The following is a 13,165-nucleotide window of genomic DNA, read 5'->3' on the forward strand; positions in this document are numbered from 1 at the left end:
CGGTACAACTGCTTTGGAAAAAAAGTTTGGCAGCCTCTTGGAAAGTTAAATATACACCTACTATATGATCCAACCATTCTAGTCACTGGTGTTTCCTCAAGCAAAAGGGAAGCATATGCCTACAGGAAAACGTGTACCTCCATGTTCACAGCAGCTTTACTTGTAATAGTCCAGAACTGGGAACAACTCAAAATATTCATCAACAAGTGAGTGGAAGGGGGAGGGGAGGGCTCAGGGGTAGAGCACATGCCTAGCATGCAGGAGGTCCCGGGTTCAGTCCCCAGTGCGTCAATTAAAAACTAAGTAAACAAACATAACTACCTCCCCCTAAACAAAAGAAAACAAACAAAAAACAAGTGAAGATAAACAAATTGTCGTCTATCCGTAGAACAGTACTCAGCAATAAAAAGTGAACTGCTGATACATACAACATAGGTGAACCTCAAAATAATTATGCCAAGAGAAAGAATCAGACCAAAAAGAGAGTCTGTGCTGTATGATTCCATGTATTTAAAATTCTGGAATATGCAAATTAAACTACAGTGACATAAGGCAGAGCAGTTGCCGGGGGATGGGGGGTGGGTTTGGGGAAAGGAGGTACTATGAAGGGCCATGAGAAACTTTGGTGGGTAATGGATGTGCTCATTGTCTGGACCATGGGGATGGGTTTCCAAGTGTATACAGATGCCGAAATGCATCAAACTGCTCACTTTCCAAACGCTCAGTTAACTGTAGGTTAATTGTATTTGTTAAAAGTTGTTAAAGAAATGGGATCATACTCTAGTTCTGAAAGTTAGTATTTCATCAAGGGACATCTTTCCATATCAGTGCCTACAAAGAGTGCTCATCTTGGAAAAGCTGCATGGTTTTCATCACACTGATACACCTTGATACGTCACCTTGTCTTGTGCAGGTGGGCATTCACGTTGTCTCTATTTTTCTTCCTATGGAAAACTTTGTACACTTACACAAAGATTTCTTAAGAATAGATCCATAAAAGTGGAATTGTTCAAAATTCTGTTGATGATGCCAAACTGCCCTCCAAAAGAGTTGTCCCAACTTCTCCTCCTAAAATGGGAGTCCCTTTCCCAACACCCTCACAATACAGGCTATTATCATTCTTTCCCATTTCTGTGTACGTCATGAACAAAAACTGTATCTCTAACTCAATTTGTATCTCTTTGACTATCAGAAAGGTTTAAAAACCTTCTATAAAGTGTAACTCCTTGTATTTTCACATATATGAATTGCCAGCTCATAGGTTTGGTCTATCATTTTTTTCTTATTTATTATTAGAAGCTCTTTATATAATTATAATCCTTTGACCGTTATCCATGTAGTAAATATTATTCCCCAGTTCATCATTGGTCAACTTTATTTTTAGCTTCAAATAGAGTGATTTAAACTTTCTACGTAGTCAAATCTGTCAATCTTTTTTTCTTATTTCTCTGTAGTCCTCACATGAAAGGCCAATGGTGGCCAACTCAGCAAAGCTGCCCCTTACCCAGTGAGACCAGGTTCCGGAAGTTCTCCAGCATCACATCTCTGTACAGGTCCCTCTGAGCTGGCTCCAAATGCTGCCACTCCTCCTGTGTGAAGTCCACGGTCACATCCCTGAATGTCACTGACTCCTGTAAGAGGAAACCCACAACCACTCAGAGGTCTGGAGGAATGGCTGGAGAAGCCACGAGGATTTAGGGAAGGCATATTGGATGTATCTGAAGTGATTTCAACAAGGTGCAGCGTTCTGAAGGGACCAGCCACTCATAGTTTTCTCAGTGCCTAAGTATATTGGGATGGTCCTCTGACAAAGAAATAAAACAAATGGGAGGCTGTTTAGAGCAGAAAGTCACACGTTTGAGAAACAGAGAAGGAATCAAAGGTAAAATGATCACAACCCAGTGACTCAACATGTCCATCAGAGCCTAGCAAAAGCAGACCCCGGGTGGGATGGAGCAGTTCGCCGAACTGTCCTGAGCCCCCGTGGAGCTGCGGGGTGCCGGGTACAAACACAGAAGGTTCAAGAACCAGTTCCTCACAGGAAGAGCAGGTGAAAACCAGTCTGGTCAATACTGTCCTGAAGGTACGAACAAAATTCTCTGGGCACCTGGGCAGCTTTAGGGGGTGTCAGGGATGACTTCTGAAAGGTGACACTGAGTGTAGTCTAGGGGGAGAATCAGTGGTCAGGTCCTTGGGGGAAGAACCTGGAGGAGGGAGGAGCCTGGATCAAGATCAGAGGCTTAAAAGGCAGATTAAAACATTGAGGAATGGTGAGAAGTTCATGTTGTGGAAGTGTAAGAGTCTTGCTGAATGATGCTGTAAGACCTGGGGATGAAATGACTGTAGCTTAGCAGGGTAGAGATGATGATGGTGTTGGTGGTGGTGATAGTCATAGTGATGATGGTGGTCGTGGTGATGGTGGTGGTGGTGGTGATGGTGGTGGTGGTGGTGATGATGATGGCGGTGGTAGAGATGATGATGATGGCGTTGGTGGTGGTGATAGTCATAGTGATGATGGTGGTCGTGGTGATGGTGGTGGTGGTGATGTTAATGGTGGTGGTAGTGATGATGATGATGGCGGTGTGGTGGTGATGATGGTGGTGGTTGTGGCGATGATGATGGCGGTGGTAGTGATGGTGATGATAATGGTGGTGGGGGGGTGATGATGTCATCAATTGTGAGTCACAATACCTATTACTTGGTAGGCAGTTGCTATATGCCAGGTACCATTCTAGGTGTTTGTTACAAGGTTGAACTATGCTCCCTCCTCTCCCCTTTGTATGTTGAAGTCCTACCCCCCAGCACCTCAGAATAGGATCTTATTTGGAAATAGTCACTGTAGATGTAATTAATTAAGATGAGGTCACACGGGAGCAGGTGGGCCCTAATCCAATACCACTGGTGTCCCTATAAAAAGGGGAAATTTGGGCACAGATACACGCACACAGGGATAATGATGTGAAGACTGGAGTCACACTGCCCCAAGCAAAGAACTACCGGAAGATGGGAGAGAGGCCTGAAACTGTTCCTCCTCCAGAACCTTCAGAGGAGCATGGCCCCACTGACACCTTGATTTTGGACTTCAGGACTCCAGAATGGTGGGAGAACAGATCTCTGCTGTGTAAGCTGCCCCATCTGTGGCACTTTGTTATGGCAGCCCCAGCAAGCCAACACATTCATCTTGCTCATGGCTATTTCCCCACTGTTTAGTATGGTGCCTTGCACATAGTAGGTGCTCAATAAATGACTCTTGAATGAATAAATAAATTAATGAATAAGGATAGTGTGAGGAGTAAATGAGTTCATCCATGTTTGATGCTCAGAACAGTACCTAGCATACAGTAGGTGCTCAATAACCATCAGCTACTTTAACTGCCACCCACACCCACAGGTCCCTGGCTCTCTCCAGTGCTTGGAGCTCCTTGACCTGTGGACCCCGAGCCCTGGCTCACCCTCCCTGAGAGGAGGCCCCACCTGCTGGCTAGCCCTGTCATGGTCCCAAGTGCTCACCCCAGGAGCTCTGGGCTCACGCTGGTCTCCTCTACCTCGTGGGTCACTATCACCTGCTGAGGAAGCAGTACAGTCAAGAGGCTGGGCTCAGGAACCTGGCAACCTGTGATGAAATCCTGGCTCTGCCCCTCAATGGCTGTGGTTTCCCTGGGCAACTGTCTTAACCTCTCTGAGCCTCGTTTGTTCAATGGGCTTCCTAATAACAATGTCCCCCTTGGTATTTGTCATGGGGGTTAAATGGGAGTAATGCACACATGGTTCCAGCACAGTGCCTGGTATGGCTGGAGTAAGCTCTCAAAGAATACCAACTACTGCTATTATCATTTGATTAATTTTGACATTTCATATCTATTTTAAATATATACATTATTAATAGTTATTATTATATCATTATTTCAGCTTTTGGTCCCATACATCCTTTGGCCAGTCCTGCTAACACTAATAATTCCTTTAAAAAGCACTTCATTGAGGTATGACTGACATAAAAAGCTGTACATGTTTAATACCACTGGGTAGGTTTGGAAAGTATACACCCACGAAACACCAAAGTCAAGGCCATAAGCTTCTCCATCACCTCCAAAAGTTTCCTGCCCCGTTTTAAATTTTATTCCAATTTCTAATGTAGTAATCCCTTCGGAAAGTCTTCTCTCAGTGTGCCCCTCCTCAGTGAACTCACTCAATAAATAAAACATTTACTGAGCAGAATCCATGCACTGTGCCTGGGTGGAGCGGGTAGAGGGTGCACTGAAAACAAAATGGACAGCCCCAGACGTCTCAGAGTTGACATTGTATGTACAGCAACAATGCTGGAGGGCAGACAGCAGGGGCACCCTCCTCTGGAGGGTGGGGGAGACTTCCCCAGAAATCTTTGAACCTCTCTGAGTTCTCTGTGTATGTGTGTGTCCCCAAGGCCACTCATTCTAGTGCTTCGTCTGTTCTGGTTTCCTGTCTAACAACACAAACGAATTTGCCACAAGAAAAACCTTACCAAGTTCCAAAGAGCTGAAATCAGATAGGCTCTATTTTTTAAAAAATCAGAATATAACTATACTAGATGTGATTAAGAAAAAAAAAGCACTTAAGTAAAAAATACATACTGAAATAAAAACAAATGACAAGTCCTCCTAAATAATGTAGGTAAAAGAAGAAACCAAGACGATAATCACAGACAAGTTAAAAATGAAGACATCATGGTGCAGCTGCTTCGGAAAACAGTCCAATAAACTCAGACGGTTAAACAGAGTTCTATCAGGACCCAGCAATTCCATTCTTAATTATACACCCAAGAGAATTCAGAACACATGTTCAAACAAACACTTGTCCACTAATCTTCACTGCAGCATTCCTAATAACCAAAAGTCCAACCCAAGTGCCCATCAACTGATGAATGGATAAAGAACATGTGGTCTAACCACACAATGGAATATTACTTAGCCACAAAAAGGAACGAAGCATTGACATACTCTAAAACATGAATGATGCTCAGAAACATTATGCTGAGTGAAAAAACCAGACCCAAAAGACCACGTGTTGTATGATTTCATTTATATGAAATGTCCCAAAAAGGAAAATCCAGAGACAAAAAGTAATTAGTGGTTGCCAGGGGTTGAGGAATAAGGGGGGAAAAGGGAGTGGTTGTGAAGGGGTACACATTTCCATTTGAGATGATGAAAGTGTTGTAAAATTGACCGTGGTGATGGTTACACAACTGTGAACATACCATAAGCCAAAGAATTGTACACTTTGTGGTATGTGGAGTGTATCTCAATACAGGTGTTAAACATGTGAAGGCATGACAAACTCACAGGTAAGTGAAGTGACATATTTAGACATCAAAATAAATTCCAGGTGGATACAGAAGATTCAAAAGTTCACTGTTAATTTTGCTGTACACCAGAAATCGACACATTGTAACTAACTATACTGCAATTTTAAAAAAAAGTTCATTCACTGTTAACATCCAAATGATAAAAAAAAAAGAACATATAGGTGATGTGTGACCTGTGGATGGAGAAACCCTTTTACAGCTTAAAAGACAATGGAAGACACCAGTGGAGGAGAGATAGACACAATTTTTAAAATATGAAATGTTTTGGGGCTTAAAAAATATAAAATAAGAAATGAAAAGCAAACCTTGGAAGTATATTTGCCACAAGTATCCCCCACCCTTTAAAACACTTCTTTAAAATCTTCAAGAATTACTAAGATTCCTGCAGACTGGTAAAACACAAGACAGATCATTTAACCCCCTGCAGAAATGGCTAATAAACATTTTCTAAAAATTAAACCTCACTAATAATACAAGCAACGCTACTGAAAAAGACACCGTGTGACACCACTTGTCGCCTGTCATGCTCAAGGTTTATACCATTTGTCAGTTACGTATGCCATTTATATCCAATTTGCAGAATAAACACCCACCAACCATGAATAAACACCTAACAGGGGAACCATTAGGTCAACCAGGTGCAGCCCCAGGATAAAATTTCTATGGAGTCAGTAAAACAGATGTTACTGAGGGGTTTTTAACAATGTGAAAAATGCTCAGGATGAAATCTTTGATGAGAAAGCAGGATATAAAAACTGCTCAGCCAGGGTGATTCTTATTTTTGTAAAACAACACGCATCCAGGCAGACACATGACACTCCAGGGTGATTATCTTCTGGGGTGAGATCGAGGGTCACCCTGATCCTCTTCCCTATGTTCTGCTGGATTTTCTAAGCTATTTATAATGATCCTGCATTTCCTTACCTACCAGGAATCTTCTTTTACTTTTATGATAGATTATTTACAGCATCAAAAAATGATTTTTTAGGGGGAGGGTGTAACTCAGTGGCACAGCATGTGCCTAGCAGGCACAAGGTCCTGGTTCAATCCCCAGTGCCTCCCCTAAAAACATATAAATAAACCTAATTACCTGTCCCCCTCCCTAAAAAAAAAAAGGAAAAATGATTTTTTAAAAAACTCAAGCTCACCAACACCCGATGGACACTGAGATGCACTGATCACACAGCCAAAACTTGTGGTATTTGTAGTTTTTAAAGGCAGGAGAAATCCTTAAAGTGGGATTTAAAAAAAACCCTCAAGATTAAACTGGCAGAGCCAATACGTGGCCAGTTTTTTTAAATCATCATCAGAGAAGGAAGACAGTGAATACACAAGCAATCCGCACGGTCATCTCTGGGTGGAGGCACTACGGGTGAACTGTACTGTCCTACCTACAGGTTACTGGGTTTTCCCCATTTTCTATAAAGAGCATTTACGCATTTTTTATTATGAAATATTTCTGGTATAAAAGAAAGTTTAGAGAAAAACACAACAAATAGCCATATATGTACCACCCGTTAAAACGTCATAAAATGTTACGGTGACAGCCAGGGCCCCCGGGCCATGTGCCCTACCCACAGGTGTCCTTCCTCCCCCGAGGCAACTGCCGTCTGGAATGCGCGGGCCTTGTCCCAGTGTCTTGTACTTTCACCACACACGTGGTCATTTATAAGGGACACAGTGCCGTCTCCCCACTTGGAAAGGTCACGTGTCAGCACCGTGCTGCCTGAGTCCCTCTGGAGGGGCCTTTTCACACTGGATGTAACACATTTAAGCCATCACTTTCCAGGTACCCTCCTGCGGCTCCTGAGGGTCCCCAGGGCAGGACCGGTCACTCCCCAGCTGCCCTGTCCTCTTAGGTTGACCAAAGCCAGTATCAGGGACAGGGACAGGCTACTGGGCCCGCGGTGGGCAGAGTGGACAGGGGCATCACCTCTAAGCACCGCCCTCCCTCCTCAGGGTGGACACAGCCCGCAGGAGGCAGGACACGGGCCCCTGGAAGGGGCTGGGAGTCAGAGGGTCATCCCTGGGCAGAAGCCCGACCCTCTGGGCTGAGCCTCTGGAAAGGAGAGAGAGGTGACATGACTCACCAGGGCCTCGTCAGTCAGCAGCTGGGCGGCCATCCCTCCACTGCCCACGGCGACCAGGGACGGCGGGCTGTGGTCGGTGGGGGAAAAAGAGGGAGGCATAGTGAGAGACCAGGCCTAGGCCCGCCTCCCAATACAGATAGACATCTGCTTGCACAGAGGCAGGAGGGAGGGACATGCACCCATGTTAGCAGCGAACGTTCAGGGTGCTTACCGCCAGCAAAGCACTGGACCAACGTTTCTCACTTAATCCTCCTAACACCCCTGCAAGGTGGGCTATTTCCACCCACCCCATTTCAGAGATGAGGAAACTGAGTCCCAGAGAGATAAGCGACTCGCCCAAGATTACGCAGCTGGTGTTGGAGTTGGGCAGAGTTCCTCGGGAGGCAGTGGTTGCTGTCTTCCGAGTGCACACACGGACACTCGTACATGTACCTCCCCCAACACACACACATTCACACTCTCTTCCACTCCCACGGGCTGGTGGGAGCAGCAGGACCCTTTGTCTTCTCCCAGTCACCCTGCTCAGGCCCCCTCCTCAGGTCTGAGTGCTGGCCCTCACCCTTACCAGACAACCCAACACTGCCCCCCACCCCCTCGGCCGCCTCTCTAGATCTCATGGGGTAACTGTGAGGTTTAAGCAACAGGTGCAGGTAAGATCCTGGGGCCGTGCGGCACACAGACGGGCTGGTACACAACACCTGTTGTCGTTACTGTTGCTGTCAGTCACGTGTGTTCCAAAGAGTGGGATGCAGTCACCTGGGGGTTCTCGGGGGTGGAGCTCAGAGGCCCATGAAGTGATGGGGATGCACCCAGGGAACGCACACCCAGCTTCTCTGACGAGCTCAGGGAGAAAGACCCAGCAGCAGCTAGAGTGTCCTAACACCCCTCCAGCCTTCGCCGGTCTCCCTCCCCTTCCAACAAAACAAAAGCAGGGCTCAGGGCCCCAGACTAGGCAGACGGTAGTATCTAGTTAGAACTGCCTGGCTTTGCTTTCATTTGTTTTCATGTGTGTCTCCTTTTTCACAGCAGCGCCCAGGTTCTATTTACAGCAGTCACACTGAGTGCCCTTTTAAACTAAGGTGGTTTAAGGTAAAAAACAAAAGTGTGCCAATAAAAGGCAAAGTAAAACAAAGGACAGGGGACACAGGTTAGGACAAATTCTTTAAGTTTAAGACATGTTGGTTCAGTCCTGGCTCCACAGTGACCTTCCAGAACTTGCATGCCTCTCATGACAGGGACCACACTATCTGGGTCACCAACACTCCTGATTAGACAAAATGTACCCCCTCAAACCCCTGGCTCCTCATGATCACCCAGAAAAACACCAGTCTTCTCCTGCACAAAAGCCCTTTAGCTACTGCACCATTTCTCAAAGTGCCAGAACCACTAGGAAGGCTTATTAAAGTATTAATATTCAGAATACAGATTCCTAGGCCCCTGCTCAGACCCTCTGTCAAATCATCTGGGATGGAGCCCCAGAATCAGAATTACTAAACATGCTTCCCAGGTGATTCTGATGCTTCTTAAAATGTAAGAACCACCAGAAACAAACACAACACTGTAAATCAACTATAGTTCAATTAAAAAAAAAAAGTAAGAACCACTAGGACAAAGAAAGGTCTTTTTGAGGCCAAATGGCCCTACCTTTCACAAACAAAAAGCCAAGTGAGTTTAACCGCACGGGGGCACACCTACGGACAGCTGGAAGAAGCCTTCAGGGCAGCTGTTCCCCACTGGGAGCGATTCTGGCCCCCAGGAGACATTTAGCAATGTCTAGAGATATTTGTGGTTGCCACAATTTGAGGAAGGGGGTGCTGTATGGGCATTTAGTGGGTGGAGGCCAGAGATCCTGCTAAACATGGTACCCTGCACAGGACAGTCCCCACAGCAAAGCATGTCAACAATGTGAAGGTTAAGGCACCCCACCGAAGACCACAGAGGGTCACAAAGGCACAGGCCACATCTCCCACCACCCTCCTCCGTAAACTAAACAGTACCGCGCTGGGACCGCAGTAAGCCTCAGCAAAAACATCCTCCAGCTCACAACTCTCCAGTGGCTTCGCACTCAGCCTTCACTGCTGCCCGCATGGCCTGGACAGTCTGCTCCCCCCAACTCTAGTCCCCCTCAAACACATGGCCCCAGGCACACTGGCCTTCGAATGTGCTCTTTCCTTTGCTGGGAATACTCTTCCCCTGGCTGGCTCCTCACTGTCAGCCCAAACGTCACCTCCTTGGAGAAGCCCCCCACTCCCATGGCCTTGAGCTCAGCCAGCACCCCCAACCCCACCCCACCAGCTTCTTACAGTGCGCATCATTATCGACTACTGTCTCTTTCAAAAGTTGTCTTCAAGTTTGTCATCTGTCTTCTCCCCACCAGAGCGAAGGTCCCAGGGAACAGGAATGATCATTTTTGGATTGTGTCTCCAGCATCTAGAATAATGTCCAGCACACAGGAGGTACCCAAACATTGAGATGATGAATGAATAAGCCAACTTCTATCACCGGCAGAGATGCAAAGAAAGGGGCCTCCCACACACAACTGAGGGAACAGAGTCCCTCAACCTTACTGGAAAGTGAGCTGGCAATACAGGAACCCCATAACCCAGCAGCCCCGTTCCCGGGACTCTGTCCACAGCAACAACAGCTCCGTGTAAAAAGGGATTCATGGAAAAAAGATGTTTATAATAGCACTGTTCCTAGAATCCAACCAAACCAACAAAGAGAAAAAGGGAAACAAAATAAGTACCCATCAGCAAAGGAATATCAAATAAATGGTGGGGCAAAGCAAAGGAATGTTAAATAAATCTGTTCTACAAAGGATCAGGCTACCTTAGAAAGAAGGATTGGGTTCTTCACCTGCTGACAAATCTGTGATGTCATCAACGCAGAAAAACAAGCTGCTCCCTGTTAGACCTAACTGCAACCCGTCTGTACACAAAACAAACCAGTACATGAGGCCGTGTGCTTTTGCGCAGGGTTTCTGAGCCTGGGGAAAGGCCACAAATGATGGACACCAGGTGGTGCCTCGGCGGGTGGAGGAGGAATGGGAAGACGGAGTTATTAATTTCTTTTCTTTGTATTCTTTTGAACGTTTCCCTGGGTGCGAGACATCGTATTAATGTCGTAATTTTTTCAACAGAATTTAATTTTTAAAAGTGTGTTCTTCCTGGACAGGGGATCTCTGACTCCTATCCCTACACCGCAAGGTCAACACCACTGGCTTTGTGGTGTTGTGGATGTGGATGTGACCAGAGCTGCCTTACCCAGGAGGCACAGAGGGTGATACCTGTGGGGCCCATAACAATGTCCTAATTTCTTTAAGATCATAAAAAAGAAAAGGTGTATCTAATCCAATCTGGATTATATTTATCTTTATATCAATGCAATAACAAACTAATTTTTACTTAGTTATTTTTTATGAACAAACGAGCCCATGAAGGCAATGAAGGCACAGAAGCCCTGGAAGTCACGTGTACCAGGCTGGTGGCTGTTGAACCCAGCGTGGCCTGAGACCTGTGTGGCTGCAAAGCCGGTGGTTCCCTCCCTCCTTCTTCGAGTTTCCTGGCATTTCCTTCCTTCCATTGTTTCGAAGGGGATGATTCCCATGGGGGGGGGGGGGGGGCGGGCGCGGGAATCCTGCAACTTTGTGTCTGATTAGCTGAAAGGAAAAAGGGACTTCCCATCTGTCTGGTGGTTAAGTGTGGGGGCTCTGGAACCCTGATGCTGGGTGTAGAGCTGGGTGTATCACTTATATCTCTGAGCCTTGGTTTCCCCATGTGTGAAATGGAGATGATGAGGCCCCTAAGTTGGAGTTACTGGGGGGCTTATAAAGGAAGTATTCTCTGCAAGAGCCCAAATCAGCACTTCCTGGGCCCAATACACATTCCCTGAACAAATCAACCCCTAGTCAGGAGCAGGAAGGGGACTGTGACCCTCTTTTAAAGAAGGTCCTATGCATACTACGGGTATGTGTATACACACACACAAGACTACTCACCGCCACAGTGTAGAAGAAAAAACAGAAATAGGGTGAATGACCATATCAGTAAAGAATGAATAAAAAAATTAAATAAAAAAATGAAAAAGTAAAGAAAGAAGGTCCTGTGGGAAGCTAGAGAAGAAACAGCCCCCACCCCTACATCCCGACGCCGACACACTCCTGCCCTCCCTGGCCCCCAGCTCCTCCTGAGCACTCTAAGGGCCAAACAAGGCTCTGAGGGGCAGGAAGGAGCTGGGTAACCTGGGAGCCCAGGACAGGAGACACACAGGACAAGAAGGGAGGTAGCTTTGCTAGGCCAAGTGTCCAGGTGGACACAGTCTTTCACATACTCAGACACACTCATACACAAACACCCAGGAACACCCGAAGACAGAGACACAGGTAGACACACAGGGACTGGTAAAGACACTGACAGAGGTGGACCTTGGAAGAGAGACACACACCACATGCTCACAGAGACACAGCTACAGAATGAAAGACAAGACACAGGTGGCAATCTGGATGGCACACGGAGGGCCACAGACACACACACAACCAAGGATGTGGATGGACACTGGTGGCCACCCAGAGATAACCCCCCGACACACAAACACACACACACACACAGAAAACAAACGCAAGGACACAGGAGGCCACTCAGACACACGCACACGCAGACTTACACGGCCATTCACACACACACTCAGAGACGGCCAGAGCCCCAGTCTCAGGCAGACACACACGGTCACGTGCACACGCAAGTTCGCCGCCTTCCCCGTCACACAGGACACTTGGCCTAGCAAAGCTACCTCCCTTCTTGTCCTGTGTGTCTCCTGTCCTGGGCTCCCAGGTTACCCAGCTCCTTCCTGCCCCTCAGAGCCTTGTTTGGCCCTTAGAGTGCTCAGGAGGAGCTGGGGGCCAGGGAGGGCAGGAGTGTGTCGGCGTCGGGATGTAGGGGTGGGGGCTGTTTCTTCTCTAGCTTCCCACAGGACCTTCTTTCTTTACTTTTTCATTTTTTTATTTAATTTTTTTATTCATTCTTTACTGATATGGTCATTCACCCTATTTCTGTTTTTTCTTCTACACTGTGGCGGTGAGTAGTCTTGTGTGTGTGTATACACATACCCGTAGTATGCATAGGACCTTCTTTAAAAGAGGGTCACAAACAGCCTCCCCTCTCCCCAGCCCTCAAAGCCTCGCTCAGAGCCGGCACGCCCCTGCCCCGGGCCTGCACAGCCCCTTCCCGCCCGCACACCCTCCCCTCGGGCCTCACCCGACACCTGAGCCCTCATGCCCCCTCCCCTCCTCAGTCAGCTCGTCCCCGCCCCTCAGCCCGCACACCGTCTCCCGGCCCGCACAGCCTCCCCTCAGCCCGCCTCTCCCCAGCTCAGAGGCCCCTCACCTGGGCCCGCACGGCCCCTCCGCGGCCGGCCCGCGTCCCTCCACCCTCACCTCCCGCCGCGGGACTCACCGGCGCAGCTCCGTCAGGACAATGACCGGCGCCCCAGTCTTCCCCAGGCCGCAATGCGCCTGCGCAGACAGGCCGACTACACATCCCAGAAGCCCGCGCGCCGCCGCCGACGTCCAGGCCGCCCCGCCCGCGGAGCCGAACGGAGCCGACCGGACTCGAGCCCAACCGAGACCAGACCAAGCCCCTCCACTCCCAGAGGCCCTTTCGGCACCGGCAACCGCGTCCAGGGGGGTGGGGTTTCGGGAGGGGTTGTTGAGGGATGGGTGGGGAGGAGGCACAGGAGGGAG

General features: G+C 47.8%; 1 protein-coding gene across 5 annotated transcripts in view; it reads right to left on the reverse strand.

Moving 5' to 3' along the window:
* The window catches only part of LOC105074396 (uncharacterized), a 44,600-nt gene that overhangs the window by 12,825 nt on the left and 18,610 nt on the right, over positions 1-13,165 (reverse strand). The window contains exons 1-3 of one of the 5 annotated variants that reach the window (XM_074368974.1): positions 12,879-12,963; positions 7,429-7,495; positions 1,505-1,631 (exon numbers count right to left, since the gene is read on the reverse strand). In XM_074368974.1, coding sequence (XP_074225075.1) covers positions 1,505-1,631; positions 7,429-7,461 — 160 coding nt within the window. In that variant the 5' untranslated portion in view covers positions 7,462-7,495; positions 12,879-12,963. Of the gene's footprint in view, positions 1-1,504; positions 1,632-7,428; positions 7,496-12,809; positions 12,984-13,165 lie in introns of those variants that run through there. The other 4 variants (XM_074368975.1, XM_074368973.1, XM_074368976.1 and 1 more) reach the window with 4 other exon arrangements.

Source organism: Camelus bactrianus, chromosome 9 (assembly GCF_048773025.1).
Source record: "Camelus bactrianus isolate YW-2024 breed Bactrian camel chromosome 9, ASM4877302v1, whole genome shotgun sequence".
In the NCBI taxonomy this organism is placed as follows: domain Eukaryota; kingdom Metazoa; phylum Chordata; class Mammalia; order Artiodactyla; family Camelidae; genus Camelus; species Camelus bactrianus.